This window comes from Oncorhynchus mykiss, chromosome 12 (assembly GCF_057628025.1).
Source record: "Oncorhynchus mykiss isolate SJ-2025 chromosome 12, ASM5762802v1, whole genome shotgun sequence".
Lineage (NCBI taxonomy): Eukaryota > Metazoa > Chordata > Actinopteri > Salmoniformes > Salmonidae > Oncorhynchus > Oncorhynchus mykiss.
The window spans coordinates 65,367,548-65,387,332 of NC_143033.1; the positions used below are offsets into that span (position 1 = coordinate 65,367,548).

Consider the following 19,785-nt stretch of genomic DNA (forward strand, 5'->3'; position numbering starts at 1 on the left):
GGAGGCGGTGGGGTTATGGTATGGGCAGGCATAAGCTATGGACACAGTTGCGTTTTATCAATGTCAATTTGAATGCACAGAGATTCCGTGACGAGATCCTGAGGCCCATTGTCGTGCCATTCATCCGCCGCCATCCAACTCTTATGCAAAGGAGATGTGTTGCGCCGCATGAAGGCAAATGGTGGTCACACCAGATACTGATTGGTGACTGATCTGTGACTAACAGATGCTTATCTGGATTCCCAGTCATGTGAAATCCATAGATTGAATTTGTTTAAATGAGTGAACTTGTCTGGATTCCCAGTCATGTGAAATCCATAGATTGAATTTGTTTAAATGAGTGAACTTGTCTGGATTCCCAGTCATGTGAAATCCATAGATTGAATTTGTTTAAATGAGTGAACTTGTCTGGATTCCCAGTCATGTGAAATCCATAGATTGAATTTGTTTAAATGAGTGAACTTGTCTGGATTCCCAGTCATGTGAAATCCATAGATTGAATTTGTTTAAATGAGTGAACTTGTCTGGATTCCCAGTCATGTGAAATCCATAGATTGAATTTGTTTAAATGAGTGAACTTGTCTGGATTCCCAGTCATGTGAAATCCATAGATTGAATTTGTTTAAATGAGTGAACTTGTCTGGATTCCCAGTCATGTGAAATCCATAGATTGAATTTGTTTAAATGAGTGAACTTATCTGGATTCCCAGTCATGTGAAATCCATAGATTGAATTTGTTTAAATGAGTGAACTTGTCTGGATTCCCAGTCATGTGAAATCCATAGATTGAATTTGTTTAAATGAGTGAACTTGTCTGGATTCCCAGTCATGTGAAATCCATAGATTGAATTTGTTTAAATGAGTGAACTTGTCTGGATTCCCAGTCATGTGAAATCCATAGATTGAATTTGTTTAAATGAGTGAACTTGTCTGGATTCCCAGTCATGTGAAATCCATAGATTGAATTTGTTTAAATGAGTGAACTTGTCTGGATTCCCAGTCATGTGAAATCCATAGATTGAATTTGTTTAAATGAGGGAACTTGTCTGGATTCCCAGTCATGTGAAATCCATAGATTGAATTTGTTTAAATGAGGGAACTTGTTCAAATTGACTGATTTTCTCACATGAACTGTAAAATCGTAGAAATTGTGGCAGGTTGCGTTTACAGTTTTGGTCAAGTGTAGCAATGTACCGTGTAAAACAGAGCTCGTACTCAACTAGGGTTTATTCACAAGGTTCCTTTCAAACTTGATCAATAATCATTAATAATCAAACAGGATCAAGATCAATACAGAGTGCTTTATCAATATATTGGATTAACATAGTAGTGTACATACATACTCATACTGTATGTTTATAAAGCAGTCAATTAAGGCATGCACAGTCAGGCAGGTCTGCACAGATGTCTGATTCAGGATTATATTATAGATCTGTAATCAACGACAATAAGAACAACACTGATTAACTAATGGGCCGATGGTCTGGTACCACCGGTCTGTGGCTACCTCCCAAATGGCACCATATTCCCTATATAGTGCACTACTTTTGACCAGAGCCCCATGGGACTAGAAATGGAGTAGGGTTTCATTTGGGAGTGAACCAAGATCTCTCCTCCAAAGAGATAATATATCAAAACAGGATATAGATTATATTGGGCAGGATGTAGTTTACAACAAACAGGAAAGGGGATCAAATAGATAATTGTAAAGTGATCCGACATGGCTCAGTTGGTAGAGTGTGGCGCTTGCAATGCCAGGAATGTGGGTTCGATTCCCAGGACCAACCATATGTAAAAATGTATCACTTTGGATAAAAGCATATAATAAAATAACGATAATCTATAGAAAATAAGAAGGATCAGAAGAACATGAATTAGTTGGGAATAATGATGTTCTTAATTAAAGGAATTCATGAATTTGGTGGGAGAAAGAAAGACCTGAGAGATTAATAGGAAATTACTAAGAAAAGGTGGAGATTACTCACAACGTTTATGTCGGTGTGTGTATAAATTATCTCATGAACTGGTTGGTCATCGTCGTTGTGATCACATAAGGTATCTGCATATGAATTGTGTAACTAACTGTAAACATGCTTTTTTTGTTGTTGCGCCGTTCTCTTGTCAAGGAAGCTCAGAAACCAACCGGGTTGAATAACAGCGAAGGCCATTGTAGAATATTGTTTCCTTTGTGTTGTTCTATTGTCATAAAGAGAACAACAACTCTAGCAGAGATAACAGTGAAATAGAACCATAATCATGACAATAGTGATACTAGTGATGATAATAATGGAATAATACAATTAATAGCTCAATAACAGTCCACATCAAACCAAAGGCATAATCAGGTATATAAATAAATATATACATACATACATACATCTACAATATAGTGCAAGCAGGTTAAATATCCATAGTTGTGCACAACCATTGAGAAATGGAAATAAAAGAAGTCAAAAGTCAGCATTCACTTTCAGCTGTAAATCTTTTTTGCTTATGTGGTTTTAGTACGAACAGACATGCTACACTTTTGGCGTGAATGGGGTTACAGGAGACTTGGGCAATGTCCTGATGACCTCTTCTTCCTCCCAAAGTGTGCACTTGTTAACTTCCCTTCACTGATTCGAAAATAAATGGCTGGTACAATACGTATTGTAGAAACTCCCTCTAGCCAATGCCTCCAGGGTGGGAAAGGAAAACCAGCCACCAGCCAAATGCTGCTAGATTTTGCCATTGGCTGGTAGAATGTATTTTCTTACCAGCCACATGGATGGGTGATCACACAGAGCATTTGGGAGCAGTTTTATTTTTGTTCAATCCAAAGCCCACAAAAAAAACCTATTTGTGTATGCGTTTTCTGTGATTTATCTACATTTTTTTGTGGCTGGTCAAATTTGGGCATCCACGGCTGATGGACTAAAAACGGAATTTCCCACCCTGCATGCCTCCACTAATCCAATGCTTTTAGATTAGTGGGAACTATTGAACGAGTGTACACTTCAGTAGAAAGGATATATTATTGGGACACACCCCCTCACTAACCTTCCAAACATGGGAAACCTTCCCCTTTGGTTTTCAACCATATTGTAGCCTTTCTATGGTAGCTAGCGTAGACCTCAAGGGTGGTTCTGAGGAAGTGCTCCAAACGGTCGGGTGGAGCAGAGTCTCAAAATAACAAATTGGCATAGATTATTCTGGACCCCCAAACAAATCGCAGTGGAAAAAGTCAACTTTGGACGTGAACATCATGTGTTGTCATGACAAATATGCATGTGATTTATTTACAACGCGCTGTACGGGTCAACGAGCCTCTCAGCTACCTAAAGATGTCCTTGGTGTAAAAGCATTAGAGTTAACCCAGCCTCCATTAAAAACTCTTAAGTATAAACGCACTGTAAACGATACTGTAAACATGCACAGGGGACTGGGCTCAGGAAGTGAAGGGAATGTGGGTGCCAAGTAGAATATGACACCTTTAAACTGAGTGGGAGGGGACTGACTCAACTGCTTCTCCCTAAAAACAGCATCCGGGGGCAGACACACACACACACACACACACACACACACACACACACACACACACACACACACACACACACACACACACACACACACACACACACACACACAGTGTTACACTGCATTTCTCTCTCACACTCTTTTGCTCTCTCTCTCTCTCTCTCTCTCTCTCTCTATCTCTAGAGCACTTAGCCAGAGTCAAGCAAAAGACTGCCTTGCCCCTACTGTATGTGGCTTGGCTCACATTCCAGGCTTTGGCACACAGTGACACACTGACTGACTCCCAGAGGGAGAAGAGGTCATTCTTCTCTGTGAATAACAACCAGACAAGGGCAAACACTAAGCACATAGGAGCTGATACTGACCAGGGAGGAGAGAGAGTAACAACTGACCAAACACCCCAGTGAGGCAATTGTGTAGAATTTGAACAAAAGAGGCAACCATCAAAGATAACGAATACATACTTAGAGAGGTGAGAGGTACTGAAGTGAAAGGAATGAATTCAAACTGACCAGAGATGGTAGACTATGTTTAGAATTGTGTAAATACTGTCAAGCAGACTGTCATAACATTGTTGTTGTGGAATTGAAAGATGCATGGCTCCCTTGCAAAAGAGACCCTGGTCTCAATAGGACACCCTGTTAAAGTAAAGGTAAAATGAATAAATAAGTTACCAATAAGGAATAGATGATATGGAGGTATATACTAGACAGAAGCGGGGGAAATGAAGAGTAAGCAACAAAATTAAAATGACTGCCTGTCTTTTGTGTTTATTCTAGAACCGGCTCTGCTCAGTCTGTTTTTCCAGTCTAGTATATTCTCTGACTTTTATCCTGCATCAGTATCAAGCACCACACCATCTCTCTTTCTCTTTCCCTCTCTGTCTCTCTCTCTCACACGCACGCAAACACACACACACACACACACACACACACACACACACACACACACACACACACACACACACACACACACACACACACACACACACACACACACACACATCCTCTTTGCCTCTATCTGTGCCAAACAAAGGACTGAAGCCCATGCAGCTATCCCCAATCCTCCCCTCCCTCTTCTCCTCTCCTGTTCTTTATCTCCCTCCTTCCCTCAGCCAATGAGAATGTCATTCCGCCGTATGGGTGTGCCTGCCTGTGTCTCTGTGTGTAACTGCGTACATCTGTCTTCTCTCACACTCTATGTGTATATATATTTGTGTGTGTGTGCGGGGGGGGGGGTAAGCAAGTGTGTTTCAGAGTGCATGCGAGTTACCTGCCCTGCCTCAATCCCCAACCCAGAGTGGCTCATTCTCCCCAGATTCCAGGTATTTTAAAACGAAGACGATGAAGCAAAGATAGATGGAGACCCCAGGTTTTTCCCTAAATCAAACTACAGATGGTCCCATCTGTCTCTAACTCCTCCCTCCCTTTACAGAAAAGAATGATATGGAACAAATGCAGAACAAAAAAGCCCCCCCCCCCCCCCATCAACATCATCACATTGATCAAAGATCAATTCCAATCCTGTCACCTCCCTCCCTAACTCTCCCTTTGACTTCTTTAACTTGCTCCCATAGTGTGAGATGGTTTCTGACATCACAGTTAAAAAGATCCCTTGGTTGTGTTACAGTGGTGTGGACTGACTGGAGATGAATGGTACAGTGGAAGAAAATAATCCCAGTACAGAGAAAAGCAGATGTCCTTTCCCGGCGACACCGTGTTTTGTCACGTTCGGAGCAGCTCGGGAGGAGCAGCCTGGGAAGAGCAGCCTGGGAGGAGCAGCTCGGTAGGAGCAGCCTGGGAGGAGCAGCCTGGGAAGAGCAGCTCGGGAGGAGCAGCCTGGGAGGAGCAGCCTGGGAGGAGCAGCGTGGGAGGAGAAGCCTGGGAGGAGCAGCCTGGGAGGAGCAGCCGGGGAGGAGCAGCTCGGGAGGAGCAGCCTGGTCCTGGAAAACTATGCAGAGACTTTAAATACAGTCTGAGAGACTCATGCAACCATTGCAGGGGATCATGGCATCGTTGACCAGAGTTAGACGTGTCTCTCTTATTCAGAGGAACCAGCCTGGTTGTCACGGTCTATCCTACCTCAGTGTTGTTCAACATGACGCCTTCGACTTTCTGAGTGATGGCGGCAGCCAGTGACGAGTGGTCAACAAAAATAGGTGGGTAACTCCTGATCACTGTTCGCGGTCAATGATGCATTTGTCTGCAAAAGGTGGGTAAACACTCGAGCAAAATTAAGAACGTGCGTATCCGGCGTTTACATACGTTTAACGTGCCCTACACCACTGGTGGCAGCGTTGGGGTCCGTGGTGTAGGAGGTAGAGATGAAGGACTTGTCTATCCGTTTCAGAGAACATATTACAGGCCATACATGCTCGTGCAGCAAAAAAAAGGGACGAGGGGACTATACTGTAGGTTGCAGGTGCTTTTGTAGAATAGTGTTTTGATCGTAGGAAAGGGGAAAAGTCTGGTTGGGATGGTTGTTTGTGTGCTGTCTTGTGATCTTGCTCCTGGTTTCCATGGTGACCCTCAGGATTTTATTATACCTAATAATACAAGAGAAAACACAAGGGTGTTTGCAAAGATGTCATCAATAATGTTATGAAGTACAAACACTGAAAACGGTCTGACTCAAACCAGCCACAAATGGACGCAAATAAAGAACCAGACACATCAAACGCAGGTTGGCATTTATTGGGATGAATCTTGTCCTGGAGGCAGCTCTGCAGGGTGGTCACTAGCTGGCCAAGCCACAAAGTGGCCCCTGGGCACCAACCTCCAGGGCACCCCTCCCAACCCTGGAGGTTGGGGGCCCCGGGGCACATGCCCTGTGTGCCCGTTCTGTAAGCTGACCCTGCCCTAACCTTAACCTCATGCCTAAGACTAACTTTTAAAAAATCTCATGACTTTTTTACGATATAGACAATTTTGACTTTGACCCGTCTAGCGAGGAACCGCTCAGCTCTGCCTCCAGGACAAGATTCCTCCCAATAAACTTCAACCTCCACCACAATCAAAAACAGATAACAGTGCTACAAAGTCCAGGATTCAATCTGATCGTGTTTGTAGACAAAGCAGCTTTTAAAAGCAATGATCCTGCGTTCACATTCACGGTAAACGCTGCATATGTCGACTCAATAGGAAATTACCATTAAATGGCGCATTGTTGACAACGCAATCAGATTGAATCCTGGCCAAGATAGGGAAGAAAACGAACAAAAAGGTACAACAACGGGCACTAACCTAATCAAGCACAAACACAAACGCAGACATGACCAAAGCAGGATAGAACACACACAAACAAACAAACAAACAAACAAAAGCTGCACGTAACGACAGACACAAAACAGCACCGCAACAAGAACTCGAGAGCTCAGCCACTTTGGCCACTCACTTCCCCAGTTTAAGACGATGGCTGCGATGATGATGATGACCCCGCCAACTAGCGAGACGATGGACAGCACCATTGCGTTCCGGCCCAGACGCCGCGCCCCGTCAATGTTCCCCAGCTGCAGGCTGTTCCTCGACTGGAGAGTAGGGAGACATGTTATTGATTAGGTTACAAAATGCTAGTAAGTTTACCAAAATTACCAGGTTGTTCAGAAATCCTGGTTGGAAGAGTCCTAGAATCAAGAGGGAATTAAGCAGGAAATCCAGGAATCCATAATCCTGGATATCTGGAAAACCTGGGAATTTTGGGACCCTAGTTGGTGTATATAAAGGGACCACTGCATGAAGAACACAGATATGACATATAAATAAATACACACAGTAATTCATTCACCTACCCCTGCTTCAACATACACACACAAATATACCCATGCATGCAGGCAGGCAGGCAGGCAGACAGACAGACAGGCGGAGAGACAGACACACAGGCAAAACTCACTGTGAAGACAAAAGGTTAAAAGCAGTGGGTGGCAGTCCCATCTCTTCTGACCAGAACATTGGCCATCATTTTCTGTTCATTTCCCAGCAGGTGATCACTAACACATCGCGGCCTCCCACTGCTTTTAGCTGTTCATCTTTGTGGTGTTTCTTAGATATCACACGCACTCATGCACACACACATTCCTTCACAGACAACACTTACAAACCACATGTCAAATACTTAAAAAGTTCCACTCGCCATAACAGAGAAGACGAGAGCCACGATGTTGATGGGCCACAAGGGGCAGAAGCAGGACAGGATGGCCAGGATCAGGTAGTCTCTAGGGGGCTTGCCGTTGTCCTCCTCTGTCACAGTGCTGGGCTGACGGCTGATGGAAGGCCTGGGAGACCCTGCCCCATGACCCAGCAGGGACCCAGAGCGGCTTCCTTTCCGCGCCCGGCCGTTGGTTGGTTTGGCGTGTTGCAGTCGCTTGGGGGACGAGATGGAAGATGTGGGTGAGGAGTCGGCAGCACACATTCCATTACCTGTAGGTGGGTGGGTAGAGGGAGGCAAGGAGGGGAAGGAGGGTGAAAAGGAGGGACAAAGAAGGAAGGAGAGAATGTCCTCATAGTTTCATCGCCAAAATCGGGAATCCAGACATGATTCAACATCTATAGACGGGTTGGCTGACAACGTCACAAAAACTATGCGCGTGTATAAATGTGGTCGGAAGGTGTGTGTTGTTATGATTCCGAACAGTCAGATAACTAGCAACAATGACAAGAAGCCGATGTGCTAGCTAGTTTAGCCTACTCAAACACCCTGCTCAAACAGAGGGATGCTATGTTAGCTAGCTGGCTATGACTATCCAACACAACACTGGAACTCTTCCAAGTCAAGGTAAGCTTTTGGTTTTACAAATGTATTGCCACCAGGGTCTGCCGCCATAACTGCTTACTGACTGTACACTGTAACGTTACTGCATGATTGTAGCAGGTTTACTAACGCGTTAGTTCTATTAGCTATGTTGACTATGATGTTACTTTAGCTAATATGGTGACAACAATGTAGGCTATGTGTAGCGGTTATGGTTCGGCTTGGAAAGGTTTTTTCGCCTGGTCACATACAGCTGATGTGTTGTGCATTGAAGTCCACAAGTGAAGGGAAAATGTGAGAGGAGAGTGAATAGATGTGAGTAGGAATAGAACGAGGCTGCTATGAAAGTGAACTGTGTTTACGCGTGATCAGGGTTATATTCATTCTGCAAATTCTGTTGAAAAACGTTTCTTAAACGGAAGCAAACGGAACAAAATGGGGACAAACATGAATTTGTCCAATAGAAACTTTTGTTTGCAACTGTTGGACTAATGATTACACCCTATATCAGCTAGATGCAGGCAAGAGTGTGCAAGGCGGTATTGAATGTGTCACTGTCTGTCCATGTGAATATGTCTCTGTCTGACTCCTCAACTTTTTCTCTCAACCTGTGTGCACCTACATTGTAAACTTTCATTCATAGACTAGGTTATAGCAACCTCATGTAGTAGCCTAAACCTATCACTGTTACATTGAACTGGGTGAATGGAATATGAATTGACAATAGAATGTAATAGAAATAAGGCCATGCTCATGAAAAATCGTCCTCCCTCATCTTAAATGGCACTGACCACCACTGATGTATAGATAGGTGTAATCTAGAGCTCTCTCTCTTGCTTCTCCTTCACTTTGGAAGAAATTAATTTGTTCAAAACTGTTCTAGAGCGAGTTGATTTTTAATCCGAGGGTATTCTGTTATTGACACACTTGTTGAATTATGCTGCACAACCTGACAACAACAGTAATTCATGAGGCAGTCTAGATAGAGCAGGTGAGTGCAGGTAGGCCTAGACAGAGGCATTTTTTTGTGGTTCAAATCAATATATTTGTACAATTCTCAAATGGCTCTGATACCCCTTCTGAAAAAATATTGCATTCAGAGTGCAGTATAATTGCTATATGCTGCAAAAACTGCATCCAAAGTACCACAGTTGACTGCAATTACTGCCCTTTTACTGCAGTTTCAAAACTTTAAATCTTTTTTTTTTGGAAGGGCACAAGTGATTGACGTATGGTGTGGTCAAGCCAATAACCTACATATACTTTTTGTTTGGAAAGGGATAGAAAGAAAGGGTTTAATTGAAAGACTAGTGGAGGGAGGGGAGGATTGAGTCATTGAAAAAAGAAAGGGTGCTGAAGAGAAGGTTGCTATCTGTAAATCATGCATCTGTCTTAAGTGATTCCCGGACGGACAGGGCCAGACACTCAGGGTAATGAGAAGGGGAAGTGAAGGGACATCTCTAGAAAACAAACATCTCTAGAAAACAACAACAGAGATGAGCTCAAAGTGTTGAGAGGGGTGTTAATTTGAAGTTGGGGTGGTTAGGGTGGAGGAGAACGGGATGGGGTGGAGGAGGATAGGGGGGGGGGGTTGTGGAATATTTATTTACTGGTCTCCATCTTCTCGCTGATTACTGCCAAGTGGTCTTTGGGTTCCGATTGGCTGGAGTCAGGGGCTGTCTCTTGGTGCTCAGCGCTGGTTGGCTGGGAGGTGATAGTCTGCTCCGGCTGCTGTTCTCCCTCCGCTCCACTGGGGACAGCATTGGTGTTGGAAGCCATGGCAGAATGCGGACAATGTTGTTTTCACTGGTAGTTTGGGCCTGTTTGATGATTGGTCTTGATTGGACTTTTGATCTTCTTCAACTGAAATGAACAGGGGAAATAGAGAACATGATTCATTTGACAGTTACTTGCATTGTGGTGTTATCAAATTACCAGTTTGTTAGCATGGAAGTCTTAGAGCTCCTGCAATGTTCTGATCAACCGTACAATATAGTATAGACTAGCATTTCTAAACATTTTATACAGGTATACCAAGGACCAGCCAGCAAGCAATGGCTTTCTTCATTGGGACTGCTTAGATTAAACTTGACATTTTACCAAATCGTAGTCAGCTAACCATCTGAGGGGCGGGTAAGCAACATCCGGGGACCATATAGAAAGGAAACTACTCAGGGATGAGGCCAATATTGACTTCAAAATAGTTACAACGTTTATTGGCTGTCATAAAGGAAAACTGAGGATGGATCAACATTGTAGTTACTCCACAATACTAACCTAATTGACAGAGTGAAAAGATGGAAGACTGTACAGAATACAAATATTCCAAAAGATGCATACCATTTGTAACAAGGCACTAAAGTAATACTACAGAAATTTGGCAAAGCAATTCACTTTTTGTCCTGAAGACAAAGTGTTATGTTTGGGGCAAATCCAATATAAAACATTGCAGAGTACCACTCTCCATACTTTCAAGCATAGTGGTGGCTGCATCATGTTATGGGTATGCTTGTAATTGTTAAGTACTGGGGAGTTTTTCAGGATAAAAAAATGGCGGAATGGAGCTAAGCACAGGCAAAATCCTAGAGGACAACCTGGTTTAATTTGCTTTCCACTAGACACTGAGAGAGGAATTCACATGTCAGCAGGACAATAACCTAAAACACAAGGCCAAATCTACACTGGAGTTGGTTACCAAGAAGACAGTGAATGTTCCTGAGTGGCTGAGTTACAGTTTTGACTTAAATATACTAGAAAATCTATGGCAATGGCCAACAACAAATTTGACAGAGCTTGAACAATCCAGGTGTGTAAAGCTCTTAGAGACTTACCCAGAAAGACTCACAGCTGTAATCGCTGCAAAAGGTGCGTCTACAAAATGTTGATATTCACACAGGTATTGTGTATAGATGGATACATTTTAAATTACGGCTGTAACACAACAAAATGTGTAATAAATAAGTCAAGGAATATGAATACTTTCTGAAGGCATATACTGTTGGGAATAGGGTGCTATTTGGGATATAGGGTGCTATTTCAGACTACTGCCAATAAACATTGTACCTACTCTGTTAATAATGCACTGTTGCCAGTAGCAACCGACTGACTGACCAATGAGAATATCTTTCCACATAGGTATGACAGCCTCTGGGAATGTAATAGATGTTCTTCAAAGAGAGGAAATGTTTGGAAAATAACATGTTTTTTTACAACTATGCAATACAATAAAGCAATAAAACAGAACGGAGTAGGCTATGACTGAAGACCTGCTTATGTTAGACAGAGTAAATGGCAGAGGAAGAGGCACTTCTCTTATAACTAGTTGGAACCGGTTCAGGGAACAGAACCAAAAACCGTAAAATAAAGGAAATTATTTGAGGAACAGAACCCAAACCAAAAACAAAAGTGATCTATTCTGTTCCTGAAAATAACGTTATATTAGGCTCCGGGATTTTTTTCCCAGTCCCACATAAATTGCAACAAACTGCCTATGCAAAGCCCTCACCCTGTCACACAGAAACGTATTCCAGGAGTATTGCCGCCACCAACTGGACGGGTTGAAAAAACAGGGTAAAAATAAAATCCATTCATGGTAGGGAAAACTAACTTGATCCACCCCCCCCCCCAAAAAAATGTAAATTGACAAAACCAAAACAAAAATCATACTTTTTCCTTCCCTCATATCTCCATATCTCCCTTCTCGGGCTCTAGGGCTTGAGAGGGTGGTACGGCTTGTGACAACTACTCCACCGAAAAATCTTTCAGTACCAGGAACCGGCTCCGCCAAAATCCACAATGAAGTATGGTTGGCTGGGACAGAGAAGCCGCTCCTTGGTAGGTATGATTCTGTGGACCTAATTAAGATTATGCATGTCATAACTAGATACCCAGCGCTTCGAGGCAAGCCTCCATCCTCTCTCACTCTCAAAGTTGCAGTTGCATCTCGCCCTACATTGTGGCAGGCAGCACAGTGTGTGTTTGTCTTTCATTATGATTAAACCATGCTTTTACGGCAAATAAAATGTGCTTTTAGCGACTTTCCTATACAGATAAAATGACTTACCCACTTCAGAAAAGCTGCTCTATCCGGTAAAGTAATTTAGTGTTGAGTTAAAATGTAAAATACATAAAGTGCCATTCAAAAGTGTGGATACACCTACTCATTCAAGGGTTTTTCCTTATTTTTTTATACTATTTTCTATATTGTAGAATAATAATGGAGACATCAAAACTATAAAATAACACATATGGAATCATGTAGTAACTAAAAAGTGTTAAACAAATGCAAATGTTTTATATTTGAGATTCTTCAAAGTAGCCACCCTTTGCCTTGATGACAACTTTGCACACGCTTGGCATTCTCTCAACCAGCTTCACCTGGAATGCTATTCCAACAGTCTTGAATGAGTACCCACATATGCTGAGCACCTGTTGGGTGCTTTTCCTTAATTCTGCAGTCCAACCCATCCCAAACCATCTCAATTGGGTTGAGGTCAGGTGATAGTAGAGGCCAGATCATCTGATGCAGCACTCCATCACTCTCCTTCTTGGTCAATAGCTCTTACACAACCTGGAGGTGTGTTGGATCATTGTCCTGTTGAAAAACAAATGATAGTCCCACTAAGCGCAAACCAGATGGAATGGCGTATCACTGCAGAAAGCTGTGTGCCTTGAATTCTAAATAATATCACTGACAGTGTCACCAGCAAAGCACTCACACACCATCACACCTCCTCCTCCATGCTTCATGGTGGGAACCACACATGCGGAGATCATCCGTTCACCTACTCTGCGTCTCACAAAGACACGGCGGTTGGAAACAAAAATCTCACATTTGGACTCATCAGATCAAAGGGCAGATTTCCACCGGTCTAATGACTATTGCTCATGTTTCTTGGCCCAAGCAAGTCTCTTATTATTATTGGTCCTTTAGTAGTCCTTTAGTAGTGGTTTCTTTGCAGCAATTCGACCATGAAGGCTTGATTCACACAGTCTCCTCTGAACAGTTGATGTTGAGATGTGTCTGTGAAACATATATTTGGCTGCAATCTGAGGCTGGTAACTCTAATGAACTTATCCTCTGCAGCAGAGGTAACTCTAGGTCTTGCTTTGTTGTGGCAGTTCTCATGAGAGCAAGTTTCATCATAGCGACTGCACTTGAAGAAACTTTCAAAGTTCTTGAAATGTTCCGGATTGACTGACCTTCATCTCTTAAAGTAAAGTGACTATGCATAGATAAACATAAACAGTCTCATGGCTTGGGGGTAGAAGGTGTTAAGGAACCTTTTGGTCCTAGACTTGGCGCTCCGGAACCGCTTGCCGTGCGGTAGCAGAGAGAACAGTCTATGACTTGGGTGACTGGAGACGTTGACAATTTTTTGGGCTTTCCTCTGACACTGCCTAGTATATAGGTCCTGGATGACAGGAAGCTTGGCCCCAGTGATGTACTAGACCGTACGCACTACCCTCTGTAGCGCCTTACGATCAGATGCCGAGGAGTTGCCATACCAGGCGGTGATGCAACCGGTCAGGATGCTCTCAATGGTGCAGCTGTAGAAGTTTTTGAAGATCTGGGGACCCATGCCAAATCTTTTCAGTCTCCTGAGGGGGGAAAGGTGTTGTCGTGCCCTCTTCACAACTGTCTTGGTGTGTTTGGACCATTATAGTTTGTTGGTGATGTGGACACCAAGGAACTTGTAACTCTCGACACGCTCCACTACAGCCCCGTTGATGTTAATGGGGGCCTGTTCGGCCCGCCTTTTCCTGCAGTACACGATTTGCTCCTTTGTCTTGCTCACATTGAGGGAGAGGTTGTTGTCCTGGCACCACACTGCCAGGTCTCTGAACTCCTCCCTATAGACTGTCTCATCGTTGTGGGTAATCAGGCCTACCACTGTTGTGTCGTCAGCAAACTTAATGATGGTGTTGGAGTCGTGTTTGGCCACGCAGTCGTGGGTGAACATGGCGTACAGGAGGGGACTAAGCACGCACCCCTGAGGGGCCCCAGTGTTGAGGATCAGCGTGGCAGATGTATTGTTACCTACCCTTACCACCTGGGGGCGGCCTGTCAGAAAGTCCAGGATCCAGTTGCAGACGGAAGTGTTTAGTCCCAGGGTCCTTAGCTTAGTGATGAATTTTGTGGGCACTATAGTGTTGAACGCTGAGCTGTATCTGACTCCTCCTTAAGATAAGCCACACCCACAAGCCCTCTAACCTTTATGCCACACCCCTCCTATCTGCACACCTCTCTCAGCCTTTGGTCATGTTCCAGGCTGACTACATTTCAGACGCCTGACAGATCTCACAACACCTTGATAGGTGTTTTAAATGTCTGCTAACCACATCATATGATCGAACAATCTGATGCCTGACTCCGAAGTCGATGATGTGGTACTCAGCCATTGTTTGGTGAAACGTAAAGTCTGCAATGTAGTCGACCTGGTAAGCAACCAAAGTCTTCCGACAGGTGACGTCAAACTTACGTGGCGCTATTCCCAACCTAAGTTAGCTAAGTTAGACAACCACATATCACAGTCACTTGACCGACTAAATCTGACATAAGACAATTCTGTCAACCCTCTTATCATTTTGAATAAGAGTTAGAGTGAGGATTAGAGGTAATAAGGATTAGTCCGTATCGAATAGTAAGGCTGGGATACATTCAAACCTGCCATAGAGACAGAATCATTGGATCACTTGTTTTGTTTTTTGGTCGCAGGTTCAGGAATGGCTGAAGAATTGGAGCATTTACTTGGAACTAACTCTGCAAATAGCACTGCTAGGTGATTTGAAAAGTCATAGTCAATCGATCAATAATATATATTGAACAAAAATATAAACAGAACATGTAAAGTGTTGGTCCTATGTTTCATGAGCTGAAATAAAAGATCCCAGAAATGTTCCATATGCACAAAAAGCTTATTTCTCTCATATTTTGTGCATAAATGTGTTAACATCCCCATTAGTGAGCATTTAATCGTTTTCAAGATAATCCATCCATCTGACAGATGTGGCATATCAAGAAGCTGATTAAACAGAATGATGATTACACAGGTGCACCTTGTGCTGGGGACACTAAAATGTGCAATTATGTAACACAACACAATGCCACAGATGTCTCAAGTTTTGAGGGAGCGAGCAATTGGCATGCTGACTGCTGGAATGTCCACCAGAGCTGTTGCCAGAGAATTGAATATTCCTTTCTCTACCATAAGCCGCGTCCAACCGGCCTCACAACCACAGACCACGTGTAAACACGCCAGCCCAGGACCTCCACATCCAGCTTCTTCACCTGTGGGATCGTCTGAGACCAGCCACCAGGACAGCTGATGAAATTGAGGAGTATTTCTGTGTGTAATAAATCCCTTTTGTGTGGAAAACTCATTCTGATTGGCTGGGCCTGGCTCCCACTGGTTGAATCAATGTTGTTTCCACGTCATTTCAATTAAATGACATTGAACCAACATGGAATAGACATTAAATTGACGTCTGTGTCCAGTGAGCTGGTAGTAGTAGTTGGTTAGACAATTTGACCATTGGAAAAAGAGCTACTGCATAAATACTGCAATGCGGGTTTTATTGAATTGAGTCCAAAGTGTTAATGAAATTATAATTATTATAAACTCGGTTTAGGGTGGGGACGGTTTGAATTCCCCAAGCAATCAACCTAACCTGGCTCTTACATATTGTCCACAAGACAAACTTACACCGCTTCCCTCACTTCCTTACTTAGGCAGGGATTTAAGTTGCCCTTTTCTGCAATCAAATGACCGAGTGGCCTCATGGGTGGAATGTTATTAATATTTCAATAATTTCATAATTAATCAACTTTTTCTTTTTTTTTTTACACAGAAAATCTGGTGTTTCTATGTCAAACGGTTTTGTTATATTTCAGTCTTCTGTGATGCACAGTATATAAAGTGTAATGTTGGAATGCAAACTCCAATTGAATACATTTAAACTCTATATCTGACATGTTACAGGTATCTTCTTTTTTTAAGCTTATAACCATTTGTGTGAGGTATATACTTTTTGTTCAAAGTAGATTTGTTTAAGACTACCAAGAAACACTGTGTGGCCGATTTTGCCCACTGCAGTAAATGGATTAAAGGTGCGTTGTTGACAAGCGCATTGCACTGTCGACAATGCACCTCTTAAAGGCAATGTTCTCGACGCTTGTGGAGATCACATTCATTGTAAACACTGTGGATTTTCGGTTTAAGTTTAAATAGGTTTGCGCAGGACTGATTTCTTCATCTCACTCTTGCTGCTTTTGCACGCTCCCACTGGCTTCTTGTCTGACTCCCACCCGCTCCTGCAAGAACTGGTCCCGAACCTGACCACAGTCCTGCAATGTTATTTTAGGTGTATGTTACACAGCTTACACAGCAGTTTTGCCGGCCTAGGAAAGATCAAAATGCGGGCGAAAATAGCCTAAGAAATATGAGGATGAAGTACCATTGATTTTGGGCCTAGTGATGAGCGATTAGTTCTTTTTTTTAAGTCAGTTCGTTTAAAAAACAAAATATTAACGGTTTTCGGTGTCGATATATATTTTTTTTTGCATTATGAAATATGACCTTTAAATTATTTACAGCTTTTTAAATTTAAATCCCAAAGCCACATATTGAGAACATTCAATTGCCAAAACATTCAAAACAGTCCTTTGTCTCTAACAACTCAGAATAAAGCAATTAACAAGAGCCCCATGATAGTAGTGACGGCCCATTAATGCTTATCACTTATTATTAACCATCATTTATTCACATGACTTTATTTAAATAAAATATTTCAGTTGTGTATATTACTCTATTATTTAATTTCATCATCTCATCTCTGCTCAGGCAGCAACAGCCAGAGAACCATCTAATGTAATTTCTGTTCTCCCCAACGAGCCAAGTTCTCCTTGGCTAGCGAAAAGGCTAGACGTGATCATTGGGTTGCCACATCTGCCCATGTTGAAGAGCTGACGAAATCACTATTTTAGTAGTTCTTCAAAATAGGTATGGCATACTTTCAAGACTGCTACAACTATCAATCGGGAAGTATAACTATACACCCCAAACTTCCCCTATCCCTCTCATTGCTGTGTTGAGTACATTCCTCTCTCAAGAGGTCTGTGTGGGTTTGCCGGGAAGAATATGCGCAATGGATTCTGGTCATTGTAGTGAATTACCAAATTACTAGGTTTAATATTTGCTTATTAAAAACTAAATTCTCTGCAGCGTTTTTGATTTGATGTCTTTCGTGCTTGATAGGATTTATCTCTAGAGAAACAGCGCGTTGAGCTCATAAAAAAGGAACTACGCCATTTAACCGACGTTGGTCAATTAGTTGTTTAATATTCGGGGGAAAAAAACGACATTTCGGTTAATTGCTTATTGGGCTATATCAGCCAATAGGCTAGACGTAGTTTGAAAGAAAGCCAGAGTTGGGTTGAAATAGATTAGGAGAGTAGACACGTGCACTTCGCTAGAACTACGTTGTGCATAACTTTTAGCAGGCAGAGACAAATAAATGTGTTATCAATACTTAATATCTAGTCAATGTAGGAACCGAAACTATCGTCTGTCATACTTCGGAAGTTAATGTAATTGGAAAGACAACTGCCTCGGGCTTCCCCCCCATGCATATAGCCTACAGGCTATTTAATTGAGACACTTGATCTCGAAAGCCCAACAAAAGGGGAATACTGCTATCTAACGTAATTTACCTTTAAAAGTCAGGTGCAATGCGTTTGCCGATAAGGTGCATTTGACTCCCGGCCTTACTTCCTCTACAATTTGACATCTGGATATTCTCTGTCCTGTAAATACTTTCATTCCATTTACAGGGTTGTTAGAGTATACTGTGTGTACATGTCATTTATAAAAAAAGTGTTCGGCTTCGCTAAGAGGCGTTGTTGAGTCATACAATTAAATCGAAGTACCACCCAACCCGCTTTACAAAGATGAATGTTGTGAAAATATAAACATACATGGGAAATGTAATGGTTATTATAATAAATATTGTACATTTTGATGACATTTACATAGAATAATTATCTGCAATTAATTCAGGGAGTGAGACTAACATACTAGAGGAGAATGAAGAGGGGATGGAGGAGAGAAGGGAGGGCAGGAAAGTGGAATGAGCACATCATGGAAAATGTGATTTTAGCCCACCTAGACGTGTTTGTGTGTGTGCGTGGGGGGGTGAGGGACTTGCGGTGAATTGCACATGTAATTCATCAAAAAAGCAGGAACACTGTAAATTCTAGCAAATTCTATGTAAAGATGATCAATGACTTATGCAGACTAACATATATCTGTTTGGAAAACCACTGAATGCATAATAAAGATGCCTACAGACACATATACATGCATGCCTGGCTGCCTTACACACCACACACACACACACACACACACACACACACACACACACACACACACACACACACACACACACACACACACACACACACACACACACACACACACACACACACACAGAGAGAGAGAGAGAAAGAGAGGCATAAATACACATGCACCCTCTCCCCGCCCTCCCTCGCTATTTCTCTCATGCACAGGAGTAAATTGCAGAATGAACAAATGACTGGTGCATTCTCTCAGACACACGCGCGCGCACCATAGTCTGCATGCACACACAATGATGACACACCCACTTTAAACCGCACATGCAGTGCATACTGTACACTAGACTGGCTACTGTACACTACAGATAGCAAAATATGAACAAAATCACATAGAAACCGCATGCTATCCACCTAGGCCTACCTGATCTTATTGAGTGACATGAAACATTATCCTTAACATTTTGCTTTTCTTGATCACAATTCCAAATATTACAGAAAATGCAACGTGCGAGAAAAGAGAACACAAGTTCAGTAAACTACGATTAAAATCTCCACCCAGAATTCGCCGAATTGTCTTTTTCTTTTGATACAAGCTATGGTAAACGGTAACGGTAAAATTAGGCTACAGACCACACCGTGGGATGTCAAATTGCGCTCTTGTGCTTGCTATGTTGCTACCTCATCTCTCTCTCCCTCTTTTGTTCAACGGCGCTGCAAGATTTAGGGGGGGGGGGGGGGGGGGGGGGGGGGCTGGGAAGGGGAGGCAGGAAACTCCCGTGCCCGGAGGCGGGTAGAAAGGAGGGGAGAGAGGGAGAAATCGACGCAGCACATGCTTTCGCTCGCTTATCTCTCTCGCCCTGCTTTCCTTAATTTTTTTTCTCTCAGGCTCTATTTCGCTGATGGGGCAAATAGGATACCAACGCGCCACTTGCGCCGTCCACATACCAGTTTAGTTAGTCATACCCCCTCAAGCGTTCCTTTGTCGCTGGTGCACTGACCGACTTATGTTAGCCTATATTTATTCCTATAATCATGTGATCAATATTGTTAACAGTATTCACCAGCAATTGAAAATACAGTGCATGCTTGGCTATTATTTGGTCATGTCTGGCCCAACTTTGCTCATCGCACCTGAAGTGGAGATTTTCAGTACCAGCCAGGCCGAGCCA

At 42.8% G+C, this 19,785-nt stretch overlaps 1 protein-coding gene across 2 annotated transcripts; it reads right to left on the reverse strand.

The window, feature by feature from the left end:
- Positions 1-1,209: 1,209 nt before the first annotated feature.
- On the reverse strand, positions 1,210-19,338 carry LOC110537927 (proline-rich transmembrane protein 2). Of its 2 annotated transcripts, none has more exons than XM_021624396.3 (5): positions 19,038-19,338; positions 9,873-10,125; positions 7,645-7,931; positions 6,910-7,042; positions 1,210-6,061 (listed from the first exon to the last, which is right to left on the reverse strand). In XM_021624396.3, the coding sequence occupies exons 2-5, from the start codon at positions 10,039-10,041 to the stop codon at positions 6,045-6,047; spliced, it is 606 nt and encodes a 201-aa protein (XP_021480071.1). In that variant the 5' UTR covers positions 10,042-10,125; positions 19,038-19,338; the 3' UTR covers positions 1,210-6,044. The 2 variants fall into 2 exon arrangements, with proteins under 2 accessions (XP_021480071.1, XP_090049122.1); XM_090192996.1 differs by having other exon boundaries at positions 19,247-19,331.
- Positions 19,339-19,785: the final 447 nt, after the last annotated feature.

Excerpts from the sequence above, each read along its gene's own strand:
- LOC110537927 (XM_021624396.3), bottom strand. The coding sequence starts at position 10,041 with ATGGCTTCCAACACCAATGCTGTCCCCAGTGGAGCGGAGGGAGAACAG. Across the intron at positions 7,932-9,872 it reads CAGCGAGAAGATGGAGACCA|GTAATGGAATGTGTGCTGCC; the intron begins GTAAATAAATAT and ends ACCCACCTACAG. Across the intron at positions 7,043-7,644 it reads CTCTCGTCTTCTCTGTTATG|TCGAGGAACAGCCTGCAGCT; the intron begins GCGAGTGGAACT and ends CCTACTCTCCAG.